Here is a 22,751-nt window from a genome sequence, read left to right on the forward strand (position 1 = left end):
AAATATGGTGTGTATGGCTTGCCACGGGCTGGAGTATGGGTGGATCTAGTCCAGTGTTGGAACAATAATGTTGACAGTATACAAACTCTGTTAGCCAATTAATGATAAGTAATCTCACTGAATTACTGTTAAGTAGAATTGCTGATTGGGTAATAAGTGACGTGCTTATATAGAGTTATGGTGATATGTGATATATATCTCGAGACTTCTATTTATGGTGATATTTATGTAATTGAATTGCTATTTGGTTAAACTTGAATTGTATGCTAGCAGGGCTAATATATGTGTCAATGTAACCATTGGATCCATTAAGCATTATTCAATTTTTAAATTGTTGATGTGTGAATCTTACTATTTTCTATGAGGTTTATATTTGTTAATTGATGTCCTCCTGGTTCATGCTGGTGTGTGTGTGTGGAGAATTTTTACTGGGCTGAAAAACTTATATCCATCTTTTGCTCTTTTTTTTTCCAGAGTCACAAGATACGTAGTTCTGAAAAGGTTGAGCATGGAGTTCAAGCTCCAGAGTCATTAGTTAGTTAGTTTTTTTCTAATACTGAGACCATAGCTCTTCTGTTGGCCTCCTCTTGGCCTCTGCTATTGTCGAGCTCCCCCTCCCAGCCCCTACTCTCTCTCTTTCTTCCCCCCTCTCCCTCTTGAGTTCTTTCCCTTTGATCTACGACGATGGCTAGCCTCTGCCAATCGACGATCCTCCAATCTCCACTACCCATCACTCTTGTTTCATAGCTTTGAGGTGAGGTCCAGCACCATAATGAATAATATTTTTTTTAAAAAAATCATATTTGTTATGTTTTATATCATAGTGTGTGTTTGATTAGCTAAATTCCATGCTCAAAAGTTTATTGAGATGTGAATTTGTATGATGCAGCAATATCTATGCTTTAATCAACCCGTTGAGATGTGGTCCATCATCTGGATCATGTTTTAATAACCAGCTCTTTAGAAATTTATAAAAATAAATTTTATGACAAATTTATAACCATCATCTGTTTTCTGTTGAGATGTGTTAAATTTACAATTTACAAAAATAAGACATTGGTGCCTTTTAAGTTTGGAATTTCAGAAATAAGATCTAACAAAGAATAAGATAATGAAGATTCTAAGGAATTTCACAAGGATCTACCATGAAGCAATTTTAGAAATACTAAAAGTAATGCTGATACCATCTCTTTGCATTAATTTTAGCAGCCTAGAGCTTCACTTGACTCTATTTACTTACAGCTCTACTTTCTCACTTGGCAATTCATAGTGCCAAATAAGACTCACAATATCAAAGCTACTTTATGTCATAACAGTATCACTAGTATAGCCAAGACTTGTGCACATAGAACTAATGTTGGCAAATTTAAGGAATATAGAGATATTGTCTCAGTAGTACAGAAGTTAAGATTTTCCTGTAATTCCCAAAAGAATAGGGTATGGATGTTTCATGCAAATAAAAAGTTCGAAATAAAAATAGCGGTGGGGGAATTCAGGACTGTAGGCTGATTACTGAGACCTATACTCAGCCCATGTAATTAAAGATTCTCACTTATAAGTCATGCATGTACCATGTACTTTCATCCATCAATGCTAAGCATGCTTAGAACATAAATCATCACTAAGATTAAACACATTACCATGTTTGATTCAGACGGCAGTGATGCAAGTGCGCAGCTCAGTACGTCCACCTAAGTGCCAGGATAAAACAGAACCAAGCTTGTTTGTGCATTCAGGTCATTGTATTCGAAGCAACAGCATTAATTTTGGTAGCCAAGAGAAATGTTTCAATTTGCCATAAAGCAACTAAAAGCTTCTATTAAGTAGCTTCGATTAAAAATAAGTCTTTGGAAGAGGATTCTCAAAGAGAACTAGACAAGCGGATGGCGGTACCGTTAAGTAGCGAGGCAAGGTGAGGTGGCACGATGGACGTGAACACAAGTTATGGATGGTTACCCGCCCATAAGACAAATTTAATAAACGAATTCCCTCCATTATTTCCTTCATTTCAAGAACATTCTGACCTCATAAGAATCTAAAATCGGACTCCTGCTCCATGCGAATGAGTGATACCTGTTGGGGGAATAAGATTTTTCCCCCCAAGTGACACGAATGCCCCCAAGAAGCCGCACAATCGCCGACCCTGAACAGCCAAAGTCGGCGTCCGACCTCGGAACGCCCGACCTCAAGACATCCGACCTCGAGACCTCCGACCTAGGAAAATCCTGATGCTCAAGGTCTACCCTTGTCAGCCACCTACTACGGCCGTACTCCTCCGAGGTCCAACCGAGGACCATATCCTGCCGCTGCTTCAGCATTTATTGCGCATGGCTACTGTAAACCTCCAGTTCACTCAACAATCAATGCGAATCTCCGGCTTACTCCACAATTAATGCGGATCTCCGGCCTACTCTGCAATTAATGCGGATCTCCGGCCTACTCTGCAATTAATGCGGATCTCCGGCTTACTCCACATTTAATGCGTATGGTTCCTGTCATCTACGGACTCTCAGCTCTCCACGGCAAGTTAGCCCAGCAGAGTCTGGTCAACCATGATAAGTCTCTGATCTCGGCCATACCTCCGACACCAATGCAATGATTCGCCTGGTAGCGTACTGGTTCGGGTCGTACGACGCCCTCACCGCCGACATCAGCACAATGATTCGCCTGACCGTGCGCCGACCTGAGCCGCATGTCGAGCCGTACTATGGCCCCGCCCTGTTACATCACAGGTAAACCGACCCCCACCTATAAAAGGGAGCCTTGGCTTCTCAGGAGGGGGTTGGGAAAATTCCGTGCCCTACAAACACTGTTTATCTCCTCTCTACACGCTTTGCCCCCTCCCTGACTTGAGCGTCGGAGGGCCGGCGCCGGAAAACCCGGCCACCGGCTTGCCTGCAGGCACCCCAGACGGTGGACGCCGCCCGCTGACGGATCGCCGCCCCGCCGTGAGGACCCCCTGCTCCCTCTCTCCGGCCACCCCAAACGGAGGACGCCGCCCGCCGACTGGTCGCCGCCCCGCCGTGGTGACCCGCAGCTCCCTCTCCCTCGACCGAAGATTGCCCCCGGGTCCAATTTCCAGCAACAGTTGGCGCTAGAGGAAGGGCCCGAGTAGCGATCATGAAGTTGAGAAGTAAGAGAGCCTCCAACATCTCCCGGCATCCCCCGCAAAGTCCTGGACGCTCCGTCCAGAATTCTCCAACTCCGGTTGACCCAGTTCCTCAGGTCCAGCCGGAACAGCTCAATGCCCTGGTACAGCAAGTCCAGGCCCTGGCCGCCGCCGTTCAGGGCCTGCGACGCGAGGAAGCTTTACCAACGCTTCCCCCGCGGGCCCAGGTCCCGCCGGAATTTCCTCCCAACGGCCCGGTTCTCCCCGGCCAGAATTTACATGGCTCCTCCAGAGCCAACAACGAAGAGCGGACTTCCCCCCAGAGAGAGCTACCGGGGGAAGATTTCAACAGAAGACTCCAGCCTTCTGAGGCTGAGTCAGCCCCGGACCGCTGTGAGCCGGCGCAAACCGCGGCGACAATCCCGCGGGTGGGGGAGCTCGACAGAAAGGTTGAGCACTTGGAGCGCCAAATTGCAGCGCTCCACAGTAAGAAGGCGAGGCAGGAGGGAGACTTTGAGTTCACTACCAAGTCCCTCTTCTCCTGCCAGATCGAGGATGAGCCGGTTCCCGCAAGGTTCAAAATGCCTCAGGTGGAGCCCTACAGCGGAATTACCGACCTCCTCGACCACTTGGAGAGCTATCGGGCCCTCATGGCCCTACAAGGGTCCTCGGAGGCCATACTTTGCAAAGCCTTCCCAGCAACCCTCCGAGGGACCGCTCGGCTTTGGTTTTCTGGACTGAAGCCGAACACGGTATCCTCTTTTGAGCAGCTCGGCAGGCAGTTCGCCACCAATTTTGCTGCCAGCCGGCGCCAGCGACGGACGTCAGACTCCCTCCTGGACATCAAACAGAAAGAGGGGGAGTCCCTCAAAGAGTACCTGGACCGCTTCACCGCCGCCACATGGGAGGTCCGCGAGCTCGACCAGTCGATAGCCATGTCGGCTCTGAAGACTGGGGTTCGCTCCTACCGATTCCTCTTCTCCATCGAGAAGAGCTTCCCGGCCGACTTCACTAAGATGTTGGCCCGGGCCCGGAAGTATGCCAAGGCCGAGGAGGCAGTCGCCTCTAGGCGAGGAGCAATTGAGCCCGCCTCGAAGAAGCAGAAGAAGCGCCGCGAGGAGCGCGGCCGACAGAGGAGCCGATCCCCCCGCCATGAGAAGAATCTTCCCCGACTGAGGAGCCCGCCCCGTCAGCAGGGGCGACCTCAGCAGAGGACACCTCCCCGACCGAGGTCCCCGCTACGGCCTCGGACGCACCCAGGGAGGTATGATAACTACACACCCATCAATGCTCCCCGGGCCGAGATCCTGATGAAAATCGAGGGTCGGGACTTCTTCCGACCCCCGCCTCCTATGCGAGACACGGGAATTCCCCGTAATCCCAGGAAGTACTGTCGCTTCCACCGAGACCGTGGGCACGACACGGAGGACTGCTTCCAGCTCCGGGACGAGATAGAAGCGCTCATCCGTCGGAGAGTACTCAACCGGTTCGTGAGGAATCGACGTGAGGAAAGGAGGCCGGCGGAGAACACCATACCGTCCGAAAATCCGGACGACAACAGGCCCGTTGCCGGCACCATCAACATGATTGGGAGGGCCTCGGCAAGAACGGCCGCCCAGGGAGCACCCCCGAAGCGCCCATGCACTGATGAAGTCATCTCGTTCTCGGACGAGGACTTAGAAGGGGTTGAGACCCCTCACGACGACGCTGTGGTCATCTCAATGATTGTAAATAGGTTTGATGTAAAGCGTGTCCTAGTTGACAATGGAAGCTCAGCCAACATTTTGTATTATCATGCCTACCAAAAAATGGAGTTGCCAGAAGGACATCTCCGAAGAATCAATGCCCCGCTGGTCGGGTTCACCGGAGATTCGGTCCCGGTTGAAGGTGAGGCCAGCTTCCTTGTTACGGTTGGCCTCGCCCTCCGGGAGAGCACTGTGAGGACGGACTTCCTGGTGGTCCGTCTGCCCTCGGTCTACAACGCCATCCTTGGGCGGCCAGGGCTAAACGCCCTTCGGGCCGTGGTTTCCACCCGCCATCTGCTCATGCGGTTCCCCACCGGCCAAGGAGTAGGCGAGGTCCGCGGAGACCAGCTGGTCGCTAAGCAATGCTACATGGCGGCCCATGGAGTAAAGCAACCGACCGAGGCGACAATTCAGCCAACAGGCCCCTCATTGCCCATAGAAACCCTCGATGCGAGGGACACCCTCTGGAAGAAGCAAGTAGAGCCCGGTGAGCTTCTTATTCAAGTTCCACTACAACAAAATTTTTCCGAGCTAACTGTGCAGGTCGGCTCCGGCCTCGGCGCCCGCGAGAGGAATCGCCTCGTCAGCTTCCTGCGGGACAATACTGACGTCTTCGCCTGGTCGCCTGCGGACGTGCCGGGAATTGACCCTGAGGTCATGGTCCACCGACTCCAAGTGAGGCCAACTAGCAGGCCTGTAAAGCAGAAGAAAAGGGGCTCCGCCCCGGAACGGCAACGAGCTGCGGCCGAGGAGGTGGACAAACTCCTCGGAGCCGGCTTCATCCGGGAGGTCTCCTACCCGGACTGGCTCGCCAACATAGTCCTCGTAAAGAAGGCCAATGGGAAATGGCGTATGTGCGTGGACTACACCGACCTGAACAAGGCCTGCCCGAAAGACAGCTTCCCCCTCCCAAGCATCGACCAGCTCGTCGACTCCACTTCAGGACACCAACTGCTAACTTTTATGGACGCCTTTTCAGGGTACAATCAAATCCGAATGGCGCCGGAAGACGAGGAAAAGACGGCCTTCATCACCGACAAGGGCACCTACTGCTACAAGGTGATGCCCTTCGGCCTGAAGAATGCTGGAGCCACCTATCAGAGGCTGGTCAGCCAAATTTTCAAAGATCAGATCGGCCGAAATATGGAAGTCTACGTGGACGACATGCTGGTAAAAAGCCGAGCGGCGAAACACCACATAGCCGATCTCAACGAGACATTCACCAAGCTCAGGAGATACCAAATGAAGCTCAACCCGGCGAAGTGTGCGTTCGGGGTCACCTCGGGCAAGTTCCTGGGTTTCATAGTGACCCAGCGCAGAATTGAAGCCAACCCGGAGAAAATCCGGGCACTGCAAGAGATGTCGCCTCCGAAGACAGTTAAGGAGGTGCAGCGGCTCGCAGGGCGAGTTGCCGCCTTGGGAAGGTTCGTCTCTCGGTCAGCCGAGCGCTGCCTCCCTTTCTTCAAAAGCCTCAAACGGCCGAAAGACTTCCGGTGGTCAGAAGAATGCCAGCGAGCCTTTGAAGAGCTCCGGAGCCTTCTGGCCTCTCCCCCGCTGCTCACCAAGCCCCAGAAGGGCGAGGTTCTTTATCTATACCTGGCCGTCTCCCCGGCCGCGGTGAGCTCAGTCCTCGTCCGGGAAGAGGACAAGCTCCAAAAGCCGGTCTATTATACCAGCTGGATTCTCAGGGATGCTGAGACCCGATATTCTAAACTTGAGAAGACCATCTTCGCTCTCATCATCTCGACTCGGAGACTCAGGCCTTACTTCCAAGCCCACACAATAGCTATATTGACCGACCAGTCTATGAAGCAAATATTGCAAAGGTCGGATCGTGCGGGGAGGATCGCCAAATGGGCGGTCGAGCTCGGGGAATTCGACCTCGAATATCGGCCCAGGCCGGCTATCAAGGCCCAAATACTCGCCGACTTCATCATGGAATGTACCCTGCCGGACGACCCCGAGTTGCCACCCTTATCCGCGGAGGAAGCCCCGAGGCAGCCATGGGTCCTGCACTCGGACGGGTCTTCAACCTCGGGGGGTAGCGGAGCCGGACTCATCCTCACCAGTCCAGACGGAGGGGTGGCCGAGCAAGCCTTGCGCCTCGAATTCCCGGCCTCGAACAACGAGGCCGAGTATGAGGCTCTCATCGCCGGACTCAAGCTGGCGAAAGAACTGAAAGTGGAAGACCTGACGGCCTTCAGCGACTCCCAGCTGGTAGTGAACCAGATCCAAGGAGACTTTGAAGCTAAAGAGCCATCCATGCAAAAGTATCTCCAAAAGGTGCGGGAACTTACGTCTGCCCTGAATTCTTTCAATATTCAGTACATTCCCAGAGCGGAAAACCTCAGGGCAGACCAGCTGTCCAAATTGGCAACCTCCCGCATGAGCGAGCTTCCCAAGGGAACAACGCTCGAGTATCTTCAGATCCCCAGCACGGAGGAACCCGAGCCCACCATGTGCATCGACTCCGAGCCAAGCTGGATCGATGGGCTCGTCTGCTACCTCCAAGACGGGATCCTACCTCATGACGAGACGGAGGCTCGCCGAATCAAGCGCCAAGCCCCCCGGTATGTCTTGTACGAGAATAGGCTTTATCGACGATCATTTACTACTCCCCTTCTCAAATGCCTCCGCCCCTCCGAGGCGGACTATGCCCTCCGAGAGGTCCATGAAGGGATCTGCGGAAATCACCTGGGGGGTCGGGCACTGGCCCATAAGATCCTGCGGCAAGGATATTACTGGCCCACGCTCCAGAAAGATGCGACGGATTTCGTCCGAAGGTGCGATCGGTATCAACGAAACGCCAATATCCAGCGCCGACCTTCGGCCCTGCTGACTTCTATCATCGCCCCCTGGCCGTTTGCCCAATCGGGGATCGACATCCTGGGGCCCTTTCCCCTAGCCTCCGGACAAAGAAAGTTCCTGGTCGTCTCCATCGACTACTTCACCAAATGGGTCGAGGCCGAACCCGTCGCCCGGATTACCGAGCAAAAGATGCGGGACTTCGTGTGGAAGTCCATAATTTGCAGATTCGGACTACCCCGTATCCTTATATCCGACAATGGTCTGCAATTCGATAATGTCCATTTCAGGAAATTTTGCTCTGAGCTCGGCATCGACCACCGCTTCACCTCGATTGCTCATCCCCAGACAAACGGAGAAACCGAGGTAACTAACCGCACTATTTTGCAGGGACTCAAGGCTAGGCTTGAGAGGTCCAAAGGACAGTGGGTCGAGGACTTGTACAACGTCCTCTGGGCGTATCGGACTACTTTCCGACTGCCCACAGGAGAGACCCCCTTCAACCTAGCATACGGCACTGAAGCCGTCATCCCGCTAGAGATCGGCCTTCCTTCTCCAAGGGTGGAGCACTACGACCCTGACACCAATTCCTCCCAGCTCAGGGGCAACTTGGACCTCGTTGAAGAGACACGAGAGGTCGCCCGGGTTCGTATGGCAAGATACCAACAGAGAACGGCCCAATACTACAACTCCAGAGTCAAGCCCAAGCTCTTCAAAGTGGGGGACCTCGTCCTCAGAAGAGCCGAGGCTTCTCAACCGACCGAGCAAGAAAAGCTCGCCCCAAATTGGGAAGGGCCGTATCAAATCGCCCGGGTACAACGACCAGGGGCGTACAAATTGAAGTCCCTGGAGGGGACTCTGATCCCGCGAAGCTGGAACTCTAAGAATCTACGAGTGTACTACCAATGAAACCCCATGGGGTTTAAGACGATCGGGACCATAGATTCAATCTCTTTTCTGCGAATGAATCGTCTATTTCAATGATTACAATTCTCTTCTAATGTTGGGTCGTTTTGTGATCCTCAGATTCCTCGACTGAGATCGGGATGCCCCGAGGCTCGACCGTAGAGTCCCAAACTCCCTCGACCTCGGGAAGTATCGCAGGACGATGAGACATCGGCTTGGCACAAGATTCCCTCGACTAAGGTCGGGATGCCCCGAGGGTCGACCGTAGAGAACCAGACTCCCTCGACCTCGGAAAGCGTCGCAGGTCGGTAGAGCGTGCCCAGACCCGCCGACCTGACGAACGATCCCTCGACTAAGGTCGGGATGCCCCGAGGGTCGACCGTAGAGAACCAGACTCCCTCGACCTCGGAAAGCGTCGCAGGTCGGTAGAGCGTGCCCAGACCCGCCGACCTGACGAACGATCCCTCGACTAAGGTCGGGATGCCCCGAGGGTCGACCGTAGAGAACCAGACTCCCTCGACCTCGGAAAGCATCGCAGGTCGGTAGAGCGTGCCCAGACCCGCCGACCTGACGAACGATCCCTCGACTAAGGTCGGGATGCCCCGAGGGTCGACCGTAGAGAACCAGACTCCCTCGACCTCGGGAAGCGTCGCAGGTCGGTAGAGCGTGCCCAGACCCACCGGCCTGACGAACGATCCCTCGACTAAGGTCGGAATGCCCCGAGAGTCGACCGTAGAGAACCAGACTCCCTCGACCTCGGGAAGCGTCGCAGGTCGGTAGAGCGTGCCCAGACCCGCCGACCTGACGAACGATCCCTCGACTAAGGTCGGGATGCCCCGAGGGTCGACCGTAGAGAACCAGACTCCCTCGACCTCGGGAAGCGTCGCAGGTCGGTAGAGCGTGCCCAGACCCGCCGACCTGACGAACGATTCCTCGACTAAGGTCGGGATGCCCCGAGGGTCGACCGTAGAGAACCAGACTCCCTCGACCTCGGGAGGCACCACAGGTCAGCAAAGCGTCCACAGACCCGCCGACCTGACGCGAGATCCCTCGACCAAGGTTGGGGCGCCCCGAGGTCCGACCATAGGGTCTCAAGCTCCCTCGACCTCGCAAAGAGCTACAAATCAATAAAGTCTCCCCAAATCCTCTCAACCTCGGCGGGTGCCGTCGGGTCCGTGAGAAGCCCGAGCCCCCTTAAAGTCAAAAATGACTCCGGAGGTCGACGAGGAAGGGAGGCAACCTACTCCGCCATGTGAAGCACAACTCTGAGAAGGCAAGAGGTACATCTAACTCGACGCCCTCCTTGTCAAATTTTATCTACATACTGCTAAGCGGAATCTCATCCAACGTTGGAGTCTTATCTCGCCCCAAAGCCGGGCTTCTCCAATGGGTCGACTTAAGACCGATCTCCTAACCACATTATGCATGCTCCGCTCATCAAGTCTCCACAATTTGTACAAAGTCTTCATAAATTAGGGCCCAACACGGCCCCCATGCGTAAACTCCGATGTTTAGCTGAGAAAGTGGTCCCGGCCGCGAGTGTACCAGCCAAACACAAATACCAAGGCAATCTTTGAAAATCCCAGCCTTGCTCACCGAAATCTCGGCAGAGTCCGAGAACGATAACTATGAAAACCTTCGGCAATAATTTGATTATTAGCCCACGTTCCCCGCGAAGGGTCCGGAGTTGAGTTCGGGAACCCGACTAGACCCCCCGAATAACAGCACGCACAGACCTAGCCCGGTCTTACTTGAAGGGCTAAGGCCCGACTCTGATGCCTTAGTAGCCTAAAGGCCAGGCATGGCAGATTCTGTGATTCTAAGATCCGAGTTATAGGACTTAGAGAAATTTTCTAGAAACCTAAGCTCGGAGCTCCCTTTGGTCGGAATGACTAAAATCCGAGAAGGCCAAGATATAACTCAGGAAAAAGGGCAACTTCGTTAAGCAGCCCGAAAACTAAAATACAAAGTTAGAAGTCATCGAGGCAGTTGGCTAAGGCTCTAGCCTCATTCACGACAAGAAAGGAAAAGACGAGCACAGAACGACAAAAGTATTTTTTCATTGACAAAGGGCCGGAAGGCCAATTACAAAATTGGAGGTCGGCCATTCAAGAGCCGACCTCGGATACAATGAAAAAGAAAAAATACGCCAAGTCTTAAGCGGCGGCAGCAACATCCGCGGGGTCGTCCACGGTGATGACCTCGGGACCTTCAGCCAGCACAGGCTCGGGGTCTTCTCCAACTGGCTTAGCACTTTCCAGATCATGCCATCCCCCTTCCCGTTTCAAGTCAGCACCTTTCTTTCTCCCTAACTTGTCTTGCCCACGCTTCTTTAGCATCTCTATCAGGGAAGGATCCATCTTCTCCGCCTGTGTGCCTCCACAATCTCGTCCCCTGACATGAAAAAATACGCTAAGTCTTAAGCGGCGGCAGCAACATCCGCGGGGTCGTCTGGCACAGTGATGACCTCGGGACCTTCAGCCGGCACAGGCTCAGGGTCGGGGGCAGGGGCCTCGGGTGCCGCCTCCGGGACGCCGTCCGTCTCGGCCACCGGTGCCGCCTCCGGGACGCCGTCCGTCTCGGCCGCCCTCGTCGAAGGCTCGGCGGGATCTTGTTCATACAATCCTGCCTCGGATGTCAAAATGGCAGGAAGGTCTTCCGTGTCGGACCCGTAGCCCAGGTTCATCCTCGGACGGACCGTCGAAAGGTCGAACTGGGGGCAGAACCGGGCCATCTGCTGCCGGAAGTTCTCGAAACCCCGGAGAAACCCGTCCACCGTCTCCTCCTCGAGCATATCGCGGAACTCCTGCGACCCCTTAAAGAGATCCACGGCGTTCTCGGCTCGCTCGAGCGCCCTCCTCTCCCGAACCTCGAGCTGCTCGATTTTAAGGCGGGAGACTCCGTCTTCGTACTTGAGGCCCGCAACCTCGGACTGGACCTCCCCCAAGCGCGCCTTCGAAGCGCGCAAGGCCGACCTGGTCAGGGCGTGAGCAACCCTTTCCTCCTCAAGCGCCTCCGCCGTAGAGAGGCGCCTGGCCTCGGTGGCCTCTCGCCGAGTCTCGGCCTCGGCCAACGCCGCCTCCAGCTCGGCGATCCTTTTCTTAGCCGGCTCCAACTGCCGGCTGACCCGCCGGGTCTCTTCCTGACATCCCTGGGCGATGAACACCAGGGTGTCGAGCTCGTGAACATGCTGTAAAGAAAGAGACAAAATGATCGTGAATCAAAAACATATGGATTCGCTAATAACTCTAAGGAAATCGAGAAAAGGACTTATCCGGGTGGTGTTGCAGTAGGCACTGTCAACGACCTCTTCCAGCGAAATGTTCCGGAATTCGGCCCGGTCCGCCGGAAGCATCGCACGCCGGAACACGGCGCGTGCGACCTCAGCATCATGAATAGCTGAACTCCCCTCAGGGATAGGGGAGTCCAGCTCATCCGACTCCTCTTGAAAGTACCTTGAGAAGCTCGGCACGTCCGGCCTCGGGATCTCGGGGCCGCTTGCTTCAGGGCCCCTGGTCGGCTCGGGCCCCGAGCGCTGTGAGGAACCCGAAGCCGGGCCCTCCCGCTGGGCAATGGGGGCAAGGCAAGGAGGGGCCGCTGGGCCCGCGTCGCTGACGACCCGCGCCCGCCTCGAATCGGCTGTGGAGGCCCCCGCCTCAAGGCCACTCGTCCCGGCCGACGTGGAAGCGCCGGCCGACCTCGCCTTCTTCCGAGGCTGGGGCATAGCTCCCCCGGCCTCGGCCTCTCGCCTCCTAAGGCGGGAAAAAAGTGATGTGTTGCTGGTCGGCATATGGGGAATATCTGAAATCAAAAATTTCACTAAGTGTCAGACCAGTGGCAGTAAAAACAAAGGACAAGAAAAGAAAGTAATGTAACTACCCTTACCCTCGGGGCGCGCCGAGCTCAGACCCACGCTCGCCAGGGCGTCCTCCCGTAGGAGCTCGGTCAGGTCGTAGCCCTTCCCGAGGGCTCGGAGAGAGTCCAGGGTCCTCTGCTCCCTCCCCGAGGGCTCGGAGAGCTTGTTGAGGGCCTTCAACCGAGGGTGTCCCCACCTCGGATTGAACCCCCACGGCGCCTCGGACGCGAGGAAGAAAAATTTCCCCTTCCACTCATGTATAGAGGAAGGGGCCCCGTGAAAGAGCGACATACCGCCTCGGAAGGCAAAGTATAGCCACTCCGCGTCCGCCGGGTTCTTCTTTAATAAGAAACACCGACGGAAGACGCTCACGGTAATCGGGATCCCATGCCCGAGACACAGGGAGAGGAACCCGATGATGGTTCTCCACGAGTTCGGAGCGAGCTGCGCTGGGACGAGTTGGTACTCGACCAGCAAGTTGTTCACGAACTCGTGAACAGGGAACCGTAGGCCGGCCCAAAGCGTCTCGCGGTAAACCGCGATTCGACCTGGGGGCGGCTGCGTCACCCTGTCTTCCGGCCCCGCAGTTTCGAGACGAAACCCGGGCTGGAAGAAAAACCGGGAGCGGATTAACTCCAACTCCTCCCCTGATAGACTTGACCCTACCTCCTCCGGACCAAGACCCATTTCACAGGAGAGCGAAATAAAATTAAAAGCAGAGGATGAAAACTGGGAGGAAAAGAGAAGAGGAACCCTAGCAATCACAGGGTAGGGACCTACTGGACATCGCCGAAAATTGCTCCGGGCACCGACGGCGAGGTTCGGTTGAGGAAGGAAGCAAGGGAGAAAGACAACAAAAATAAGAGGCAGCCAAATAAAACCTTTAGGGCAAACTCGAGAGGTTTATATAGACCCCCTTGACGGCCCAAATCGGCAGGGTCGGTTCCCATCCCCCGACCGGATTGTACCACGTGTCGACCTCGGAGGCCGAGGCACCGTATTCACTCCGGATCAATAAATCGGGTACGAAATCGAAGCCCTGTCCCATCGAACCTCGGGGCCTCATTATGGGTCCGCAGAATCGAATCGCCTTGAAGAACGAGCGGACGGCACCTCCGCTCCCCTCATTTAATAAGGCCCTGGGGCACGTGGAGCCCCGATGTAGCCTCCACCTCGCCGGATCCATGATCCAGTAATACGAGATCGGAAGCGTCCGACCCTAGGTCATGCCGCGTGTCCGTTTTGAAACCCGTAACGGCACACTCATTGATAAGCGGGGAGTCTCGATTACGGGATCGAGGCGCCGCCTCGTTGAGCCCGAGGACCCTCATCATGGGTCCGCCGCACGAAGCGATCTTGGCGATCCAAGAGACGCCACCCCCGTTACATCCGCTCCGAGAAACGTAAGGATACGAGCTCCACCATAAGTTTGCAGAATAAAGCAACCTCGAAACGCCCAAGGGCGCAGGTCTCGCCATAAAAACTCCGAGAAACACGAGGGCGCGGACGAGATTCGCCCCCCAACTTTAATGATAGACTTTACTTCCCACGTCCGAGCCCGCAAGCCGCTCGAACTCGGAAGTCGGAGGGTAGTGTTGGGGGAATAAGATTTTTCCCCCCAAGTGACACGAATGCCCCCAAGAAGCCGCACAATCGCCGACCCTGAACAGCCAAAGTCGGCGTCCGACCTCGGAACGCCCGACCTCAAGACATCCGACCTCGAGACCTCCGACCTAGGAAAATCCTGATGCTCAAGGTCTACCCTTGTCAGCCACCTACTACGGCCGTACTCCTCCGAGGTCCAACCGAGGACCATATCCTGCCGCTGCTTCAGCATTTATTGCGCATGGCTACTGTAAACCTCCAGTTCACTCAACAATCAATGCGGATCTCCGGCTTACTCCACAATTAATGCGGATCTCCGGCCTACTCTGCAATTAATGCGGATCTCCGGCCTACTCTGCAATTAATGCGGATCTCGGGCTTACTCCACATTTAATGCGTATGACTCCTGTCATCTACGGACTCTCAGCTCTCCACGGCAAGTTAGCCCAGCAGAGTCTGGTCAACCATGATAAGTCTCTGATCTCGGCCATACCTCCGACACCAATGCAATGATTCGCCTGGTAGCGTACTGGTTCGGGTCGTACGACGCCCTCACCGCCGACATCAGCACAATGATTCGCCTGACCGTGCGCCGACCTGAGCCGCATGCCGAGCCGTACTATGGCCCCGCCCTGTTACATCACAGGTAAACCGACCCCCACCTATAAAAGGGAGCCTTGGTTTCTCAGGAGGGGGTTGGAAAAATTCCGTGCCCTACAAACACTGTTTATCTTCTCTCTACACGCTTTGCCCCCTCCCTGACTTGAGCGTCGGAGGGCCGGCGCCGGAAAACTCGGCCACCGGCTTGCCTGCAGGCACCCCAGACGGTGGACGCCGCCCGCTGACGGATCGCCGCCCCGCCGTGAGGACCCCCTGCTCCCTCTCTCCGGCCACCCCAAATGGAGGACGCCGCCCGCCGACTGGTCGCCGCCCCGCCGTGGTGACCCGCAGCTCCCTCTCCCTCGACCGAAGATTGCCCCCGGGTCCAATTTCCAGCAACAATACCCATCCTGCCTAGCGAGCAACCAAGACTAATAGAACTGGTAAGAAAACTAAAACTAAACTCAACCTTGATTCTCCTACTCGACCAGCCAAAAAAAAATATAGAAAAAGAAGACACTTGATTCCAAATATATTTTACTGAACCAGAAAATCTAGACGTTCTCCTCCATCAACTCAAGTGGCTCGGTAGTGGCCACAGAGTTGTTTGTGAAGATGTTCGGAAGTCTGACGGCATGGGCAGGTAAGCTTCAAAGTCGAATTGCAGCGGCGGCAGTTGATATTGAGAGGATGAAGCAGCTGCAATGCCAAACTCTCCATACGGCATCAGCTGGTTTCCGAAGGATAAAAAAGCTGAACTCTCAAACTGCGACGATGATGGCTCCGACACCACACAGTGACAGTAGGATGCATGAACCAAGACGTCAGGCTGCACCGGAGACATCGTATGCAACCTATTCCCATTAGGGAGGTACGAGGCCCCAGGCAGGAGAAGACCACCGGCATTGTCGAAACCAACATGGCCAGGTCGATGGTGATGAGCAGGTGATGGCCTGATCTGATGACTGCTACGATAACCCCCCATAGCATGAGGGACCCCCGGCCTGAGGCTGGATTGGAGAATTGACGCCATGTTGTGGCACTGGAGATTATTGTAGCCCATGGATGGCATGGAGGGACCGGGCCTCGCCGTAATGGGGCCGAATGCTGATGGGCACCCACTCGTAGAAGCGACCGGGGCGTCCTTGCTATTGTTGCATGGAGGTGGACGTGGCCCAACTCGACGATCAGCAAAAATGTTATCCGAAGAATGAGATGGTGATCCTTCTTCCTCCACTTCCTGTTCATCCACTTGAAGCTCGCCATCCCTCGACTGATTTGGTGTTGGCTTTAAGTATATTTCACACAAAGCGAGAGCACCAAGCTACAGAAAAAGAAGATTAAAAATAAAATTTAGCATCAGAAATGGTACGAAAGTAAATACGGGCAAAAATTTTGTCGGAGCAGAACTAGCTATGGATGATGCATATGTTCTCTATTTGCTGCAGATTGCTTATTTCAACCAAGAAAAGGTCCGGGTGCCAACTGATGTAGTCTTTCTCCAAGATGATTACATGTCATTCAAAAATTTGACACTTGTTTTCACCAAAACAAATTGACACTTATGTTTTAATCAGTGGGAAAGCTGGAGAATTTTTCTTGAATACGTTCTTCACTGTACAAGTCTTTTCCTTTTAGAGTCTTCAGATTTTTTTTTTCTCTTTTTGATTTTTCAGATTTAGCATCTACCAATATAGTTATCTTGTAACTTATCTCATAAAGATACTACTTATCTAGTGGCCATATTAGTTTATTGCTTATACTGGCCATTTATCATAACATAAAGAAATCAGCTAATTGCATACTAAAGAAGCTAGCTAGGATGTTTAAAATACTATGTTGTTGATTTTGATAAGTACAGAATTATGGTTATCTTGACCATGCAGGTCATTGGAAGCACAATAAAAGCAAAGAAAAAAGATTTATTCGACAGATTCTTCTAGAAACTAGTTCATTATCTTAGAATTGAAATATTTTGTCAACATAATTATATGGACCCTACGGGCATGAATATAAACATTAGCATTCCCTCTACGTAGATTCATCATGAAATTATATTAATGAAATGCCATCTAATCTTTGTAGAAATTAAGAGTTGCATGAAGGCTTTCAACAGATTTACCTCATCCTTGTTTTGGTCGGTAGAGAACCAGAATTCCTTAATAGTGTACTCTTGCATCAGCCATCTTGTTCTTGTTCCATTACCTTGGTGCCCTTCATGGAAGACAAGAAACTTCTTGCGACCAATCTCTTTTGCATCTTTATCTCTGATGATCTGATCTTTTCCCGAGGCCTTCCAATATCCCCCATTTGTTCCGCGAGCAGGCCTTGTTCCATTAGGATATTTCATTTTTCTTGGAGTGAAGAAATACAGATGCTTACCGGCAGGTGTATTGCCTATGAAAAACACAAAATTCTTGTTGCAGTTAAAAGCAATACCTCCAGCATACAATAAAAGTGGTAGATATAATCATTTAAAATAGCTAGCTTTGCAATTCACTATATATAATGAATATTTTTATTTACCTAGCTAGGTGGGAAAGAAACCGTAGGACATTCATTTTTCACTTTTTTAGCCAAATTGTAGTTATGTATGCTAGATCTTATAATTTTTTAAAATTATTTTATTTATGAAAAAGATAAATTATAAAATCTATTCTATTCTAATTGTGCGACACATTGGGCTGCATGACAGTTGTGATCTACCCTAACTAGAGTCTCATGTCTATTCTAACTCCCTAATATATAAACATCAATATTGAGGTGCAACCAAGTTGATGTGATATTAATGTTCTCTGCCATCACTTAAGTCCTTCCTCTAGAATTATTATTTATTCAAATATATTTTTTTAAAAAATAGAAAAGGATGTTGACCAAATGACTGTTAACCATAAAGTCAAAATTTAGTCAACTTTTCAAAACTTCTCTTGTTTTTTTCCTCCTAAAACCGCATGTGTTTTCAAGCCGTCCACCTAATGTTTAGGTTTATTTTTTTAATTTTGAAAAAAACTAGCATGCCATATAAACTCAGTGAAACATAGTAAGAAATACTTATACGGCAATTATAAGATTTTATGTTGCAACATACCAAAAGATGGTCACAATGGTCCCATATAAAAAAATCATGGTTCAATAATATTTATATATAAAAAATAATTGCAAATAATTGCATCAGTTTTTTACTTTGTATTCTTCTTTCTTTATTTTTTAAGCGAAAGAACTTGCTAATGACCAAACTATTGCATGGCATAATATGGAATTTTTTTCCCGAAATAATATCCCTTTTCCGAACCAAAATAAAATTTAAAAACACAGTTTGGAAAAATCGACTACATAAAAAATTCCTCTTAGAAAGAAAATTCTTTGTGAAAAATATTTTACGTTGTATGTGGATTTTTTCCCTTGTACAACACAAGTAGAAGAAACTATTGTAGTGTTATTAAAAAAAAAAAACTTCTGAACCGTTTCTTTCTGTACACTCTTTCATCGTCGTGTTGAAAGCATCACGGTCCCTTGCAGCAAAGGGTAAATTATTACTCAGCCAAAATACGATTTAGAAATAAAGTTTCAAGAATTCAACACAGAAAGAAATAAGTATCTGTTTTAAAAGAAAAATGATCCATTGCTTTCAAAAATTGAACTTAAAAACAAAAATCTTTTTTTCGGTTTTTGTTCTCCATGCTTTAGATAGAGTTAAGAAACAAATTTAGACCAAACAAGTTTATTAAGATTCCAGCCAAGAATAATTAATTATAATCATAGCTATAACTATTTCTTTAAAAGAAAACTTTAAGAAGAAAAGGTGCAGAACGAACCTAAGATATCCCTGGGGTGGAAATCATAGAGGTTCAACTCTTTGACAGCCTGGCATGGTAGGGGTTGGTTCAACAGCTTGGGCCGAAGGTAGAATTTCACCAGCTCTTTGGGATAAGGCCAGAAGTGGTAGCCGGGCGCAAGGTTTCCAATGCCTTCATCCTCCTCTTCCTGTTCATCCACTTGAAGCTCACCATCCCTCGACTGATTTGGTGTTGGCTTTAGGTATATTGCACACAAAGCCACAGCACCAAGCTACAGAAAAAGAAGATTAAAAATAAAATATAATGTCAGAAATGGTATGAAAGCACGTAATTTGATGGTTCAATCCATCCTAGAGATGAAGGGCTACATGTAGCCATATATATAGGTGGTAGCTAATGCGGGCAAAAATTTGTCGGAGCGGAAACTAGCTACGGATTATGCATTTTATCGGGGTTTACCTCATTCTTGTTTTGATCGGTAGTAAACCAGAATTCCTTAATAGTGTACTCTTGCATCAGCCATCTTGTTCTTGTTCCATTACCTTGGTGCCCTTCATGGAAGACAAGAGACTTCCTGCGAACAATCTCCTTTGAGTCTTTATCTCTGATGATCTTATCTTTTCCCGAGGCCTTCCAATATCCCCTGTTTGTTCCGCGAGCAGGCCTTGTTCCATTGGGATATTTCATTTTTCTTGGAGTGAAGAAATACAGATGCTTACCGGCAGGTGTATTGCCTATGAAAAACACATAATTCTTGCTGCAGTTAAAAGCAATACCTCCAACATGCAATAGAAGTGGTAGATAGAATCATTCAAAATAGCTAGTTTTGCAATTCACTATATATGATGAATATTTTTATTTACCTAGGTGGGAAAGAAACCGTAGGACGGTCTTTCTTCACTTTTTTGGCCAAATTATAGTTATGTATGCTAGATCTTATAATTTTTTAAAGTTATTTTATTTATGAAGAAATTATATTATAAAATCTATTCTAACTGTGTGACATGTTGAGCTGCATGACAGTTGTAATTTACTCTAACTAGAGTCTCACATCTATACTAACTCTCCAACAAATATACATGAATTCTGAGATGCAGTCGAGTGGATGCCATATTAAGGTTCTCTCCCATCCCTTAAACATAATAAAAAATTTAAGTCCTTCCTCCAAAATTATTATTTGCTCGAATATATTTTCTTTTTATTTTTTTTAAAATATCAAAAGAAGTACATTAAGCAAATGACCATTAACCATAATGTCAAAGTTTCAAGACTTCCCTTGTTTTTTTTTTCTCCTAACCGAGAATGTAGTTTTTCAAATTAAGGCGACAAGTGCAATTGACTCGTTCAAATAAACGGACAGGAATTCCAGAACTGTATCTTAAAAGGTACTCGTACAATTTATAGTTCTAAATTGATTTGCACCAAATTCTCATGGCTTAATTCTTCTTATTAAAAAAGTGATATTATGATGATTGTATATAACAGCTTACATATAAGCAACTGATGAGCAACATTCACATAAGATTGCAGTAATATTTTGTTTGCATAAGTAAAGAGTTTCGAGTCTTTAAGAAGCCATGCATTTAACTAACAAAATCACTGAAAAGCAAATAACCAAGGAATATCACCTATCACTATAATGAAGTTCTGGACTTAATAATCCAATAAATCTGCTGCTTCGGTGACTTGGTATCGGGCCTAAAATACTGACATGAGATGCATAACTGAAAAATTCAACCCCCAGGATAATTATGAGGACTTCATTGATAATGACAGGTCAATTTGTTTTGAACTGATAAGGCATTAAGTATATACCGCATTATCATTCTGTGCACCCACTAATATCACTTTTATTTGCCCCTCTCTCTCCTCGCATTTTTCTCCTCCCCCTTCATTTCAATTTTTTTTTTTCATGTTCATCAGTTTAAGAAATTTTATATTTTAGCCGCTATGGATCCTTGATTGCTTTCAGACGTGTGTGTGTGTGTGTGTATCTGTTGGCATGTCGAGAAATGCTGCTACGATCTTTGTACAGTATTTTCAGGACTGTCAACACTCTCAGACTGGTATTTCCATCAGACACTTTGTGTGTATGAAATACACCAAAATAAGGTCACTCAAAAACATGGTTTTGATTATATATAATTTTTTATATTAGATAAAGCTAAAAAGCTGTACACTTATATTAGTGAGGATTATGTTATAAAAACTGTGTTTTGATTTAATTATTGCTTGGCATACACTTGTAATATGACTAATTTGGTTTGTATATATTACCTGACCATAGTATGTGTTACGGGGGAACTTACACTACCAGAAAACACGCGTATAGTGACGGAGATTCCCGTCACTATACCGTGTTTCCGGTTACTAATATGGAATTGGTGACCGGAGCTCCCGTCACTGATTTGGTTACAAAAACACGCGTCACTAAATTATCAGTGACGGCGGAGATTCCCGTCACTAACTCCCGTGACAGAACCGCCGTCACTAAGCCGTTACAAATTCAAGAATTAAAAATTTAAGAAATTATGTATTTTCCGTCACTATCTAGTTGCGGAGTTAGTGACGAAGGTAACTTGGTCACTGATTTTGTCACAGAATGCGGTCACAAGTTTGGTCACTGATCTGTCACAACCTTTAGTGACAGATTTAGTCGTCACAGACATGGTCACACATTTTGTCACTACATTTGTCATTAATCCCGTCACTGACCTAGTGATAAGTTTACCGTCACTAATTGGTTACAAACGCGCTGAGCAAAATCAATTTTTATTAACCAAAATCCTGTCACTAAGTTTATGACTGCTCGTCACAATACTTGGTAAACAATTTAGTAACCAAAATTTGGTCACCGATCACAATCTAATAACCTGGTACATTTGGTACATTGATTGGCTCATAATAATAATAATAATAATATCATTAATAGCAAAGGCATTCAACATTACGCAAAAGTCATTTTAAATATCATTCAAAATTGGCATCAACATGTCCTGAATCCATCAAAATCAAAGTCTAAAAATATGTCATAAAGATCAACAGAGATTTCATTCCTCCTAAGAATGCAAGGACCTATCATCTAAGGCAAAAACAATCATAATGAAGCATGATCAGTAGAACCAGAATCACCATTACACCCCCGATCTGCATGCCTTGTTCCAAAGCCAATCTCTTCTCTCATCTTTTGAAGAACCTCCTCTTGCCATTTTTTCTTTTCCTGCTCAAGAATACGTAGAAGGTCTTCATGAGTGTACAGCTCTGGAGCTTGACTTGTAGAGGTGGAAGAGGATGATGATTGCCCAATAATTCCAGTGAGATCCTCTAGGGGACTAAAGCCATAGACATGGCCATGAGTTGGGACACCAGTTGCCTCAAACCACAAGTCATAATCACGTGGAGGAGCATCTGAGGTGGAGGCATCACCATATTTTTTGGAGTATTCAGCTGAATACTTTGCCTGCCAGTTGATTTAAAAGAAGAGAAAAACATTATGGTGGATCAAACAAGAGATAAACATGAGCAAGCTCAATAATATTTATGAATCATAAAAAAATTATACTTACCATGACAGCTTCACTTCTCTTATCTACATATCCTCCCATGCCTTGCTTTGTCTTATGCGTCCGATTAAAAGATTCAACTATTGTTGGCTCCCTACCTAACTTTAATTTCTACAAAAGAGAAAAGAAAAAAATCATTAACATATAATGGGCTAATTTAAGATGATTGAACAATAATATAAAAATTATTATAGAAATCTAATTGAATAAAGATATGTACCAGTCGTTCGTCATGATTGACAAATGCGATTGATCCTCCACAGTGTTTAGAGATGCTACCATTCTTCATGGTGTTTCTATTATTTTTGTTGGCTTCTGATTTCTTCTTCCATTTTGGGGAGATCCAAATATCAATTAGCTTATTCCAATTTTCTCTAGAGATCCAATTAGGGGGTTTATCACGGGCTTTATTTAAATCTCCTTTTGCTTCCAAAAGCTTTTGGCTTCTGACCCTCCCTAATGAGGTTGTCAACCGTCGCTGACAATGCTTGTCCCAAACTTGATGCACATGATGCAATTGTCCTGGAAGAATTGTGTGTATCTCCTAACAAAAAAAAGGTCGCAAGTAATCAGACTTATTAATTGGCATGTGTAACAAGGGCAAAAGTTAATGATAAGAAATATAACTTAATTACATCATCTCAAATTTGTTCCACATTCCAACTTTAGCATGTGTAGGGACCTCCCTCCATGACAACCACGGACCATTGAAAAATTGGCGCATGATAGCAACAGCTTTGTGACTGACCTCATAATCAAGAAACC

The 22,751-nt window shown here is 48.8% G+C and overlaps 1 protein-coding gene across 4 annotated transcripts in view; it reads right to left on the reverse strand.

Annotated features, from left to right (window-relative positions):
• Positions 1-15,067: 15,067 nt before the first annotated feature.
• Positions 15,068-22,751, reverse strand: part of LOC103723479 (uncharacterized) — a 50,175-nt gene continuing 42,491 nt past the window's right edge. For 3 of the 4 annotated variants that reach the window (XM_089924634.1, XM_089924633.1, XM_089924635.1), the window contains 8 exons: positions 22,622-22,750; positions 22,207-22,530; positions 21,990-22,097; positions 21,556-21,883; positions 18,883-19,157; positions 18,442-18,694; positions 16,749-17,023; positions 15,068-15,950 (listed from right to left, as the gene is read on the reverse strand). In XM_089924634.1, the coding sequence (XP_089780760.1) occupies positions 15,198-15,950; positions 16,749-17,023; positions 18,442-18,694; positions 18,883-19,157; positions 21,556-21,883; positions 21,990-22,097; positions 22,207-22,275 (2,061 nt within the window). In that variant the 5' untranslated portion in view covers positions 22,276-22,530; positions 22,622-22,750 and the 3' untranslated portion in view covers positions 15,068-15,197. The remainder of the gene's footprint in view (positions 15,951-16,748; positions 17,024-18,441; positions 18,695-18,882; positions 19,158-21,555; positions 21,884-21,989; positions 22,098-22,206; positions 22,531-22,621; position 22,751) is intronic. The other variant, XM_089924637.1, reaches the window with a different exon arrangement.

Source organism: Phoenix dactylifera, chromosome 1 (genome assembly GCF_051530095.1).
Source record: "Phoenix dactylifera cultivar Ajwa chromosome 1, Ajwa_hap1_PhDact_Kaust_v1.1, whole genome shotgun sequence".
Lineage (NCBI taxonomy): Eukaryota > Viridiplantae > Streptophyta > Magnoliopsida > Arecales > Arecaceae > Phoenix > Phoenix dactylifera.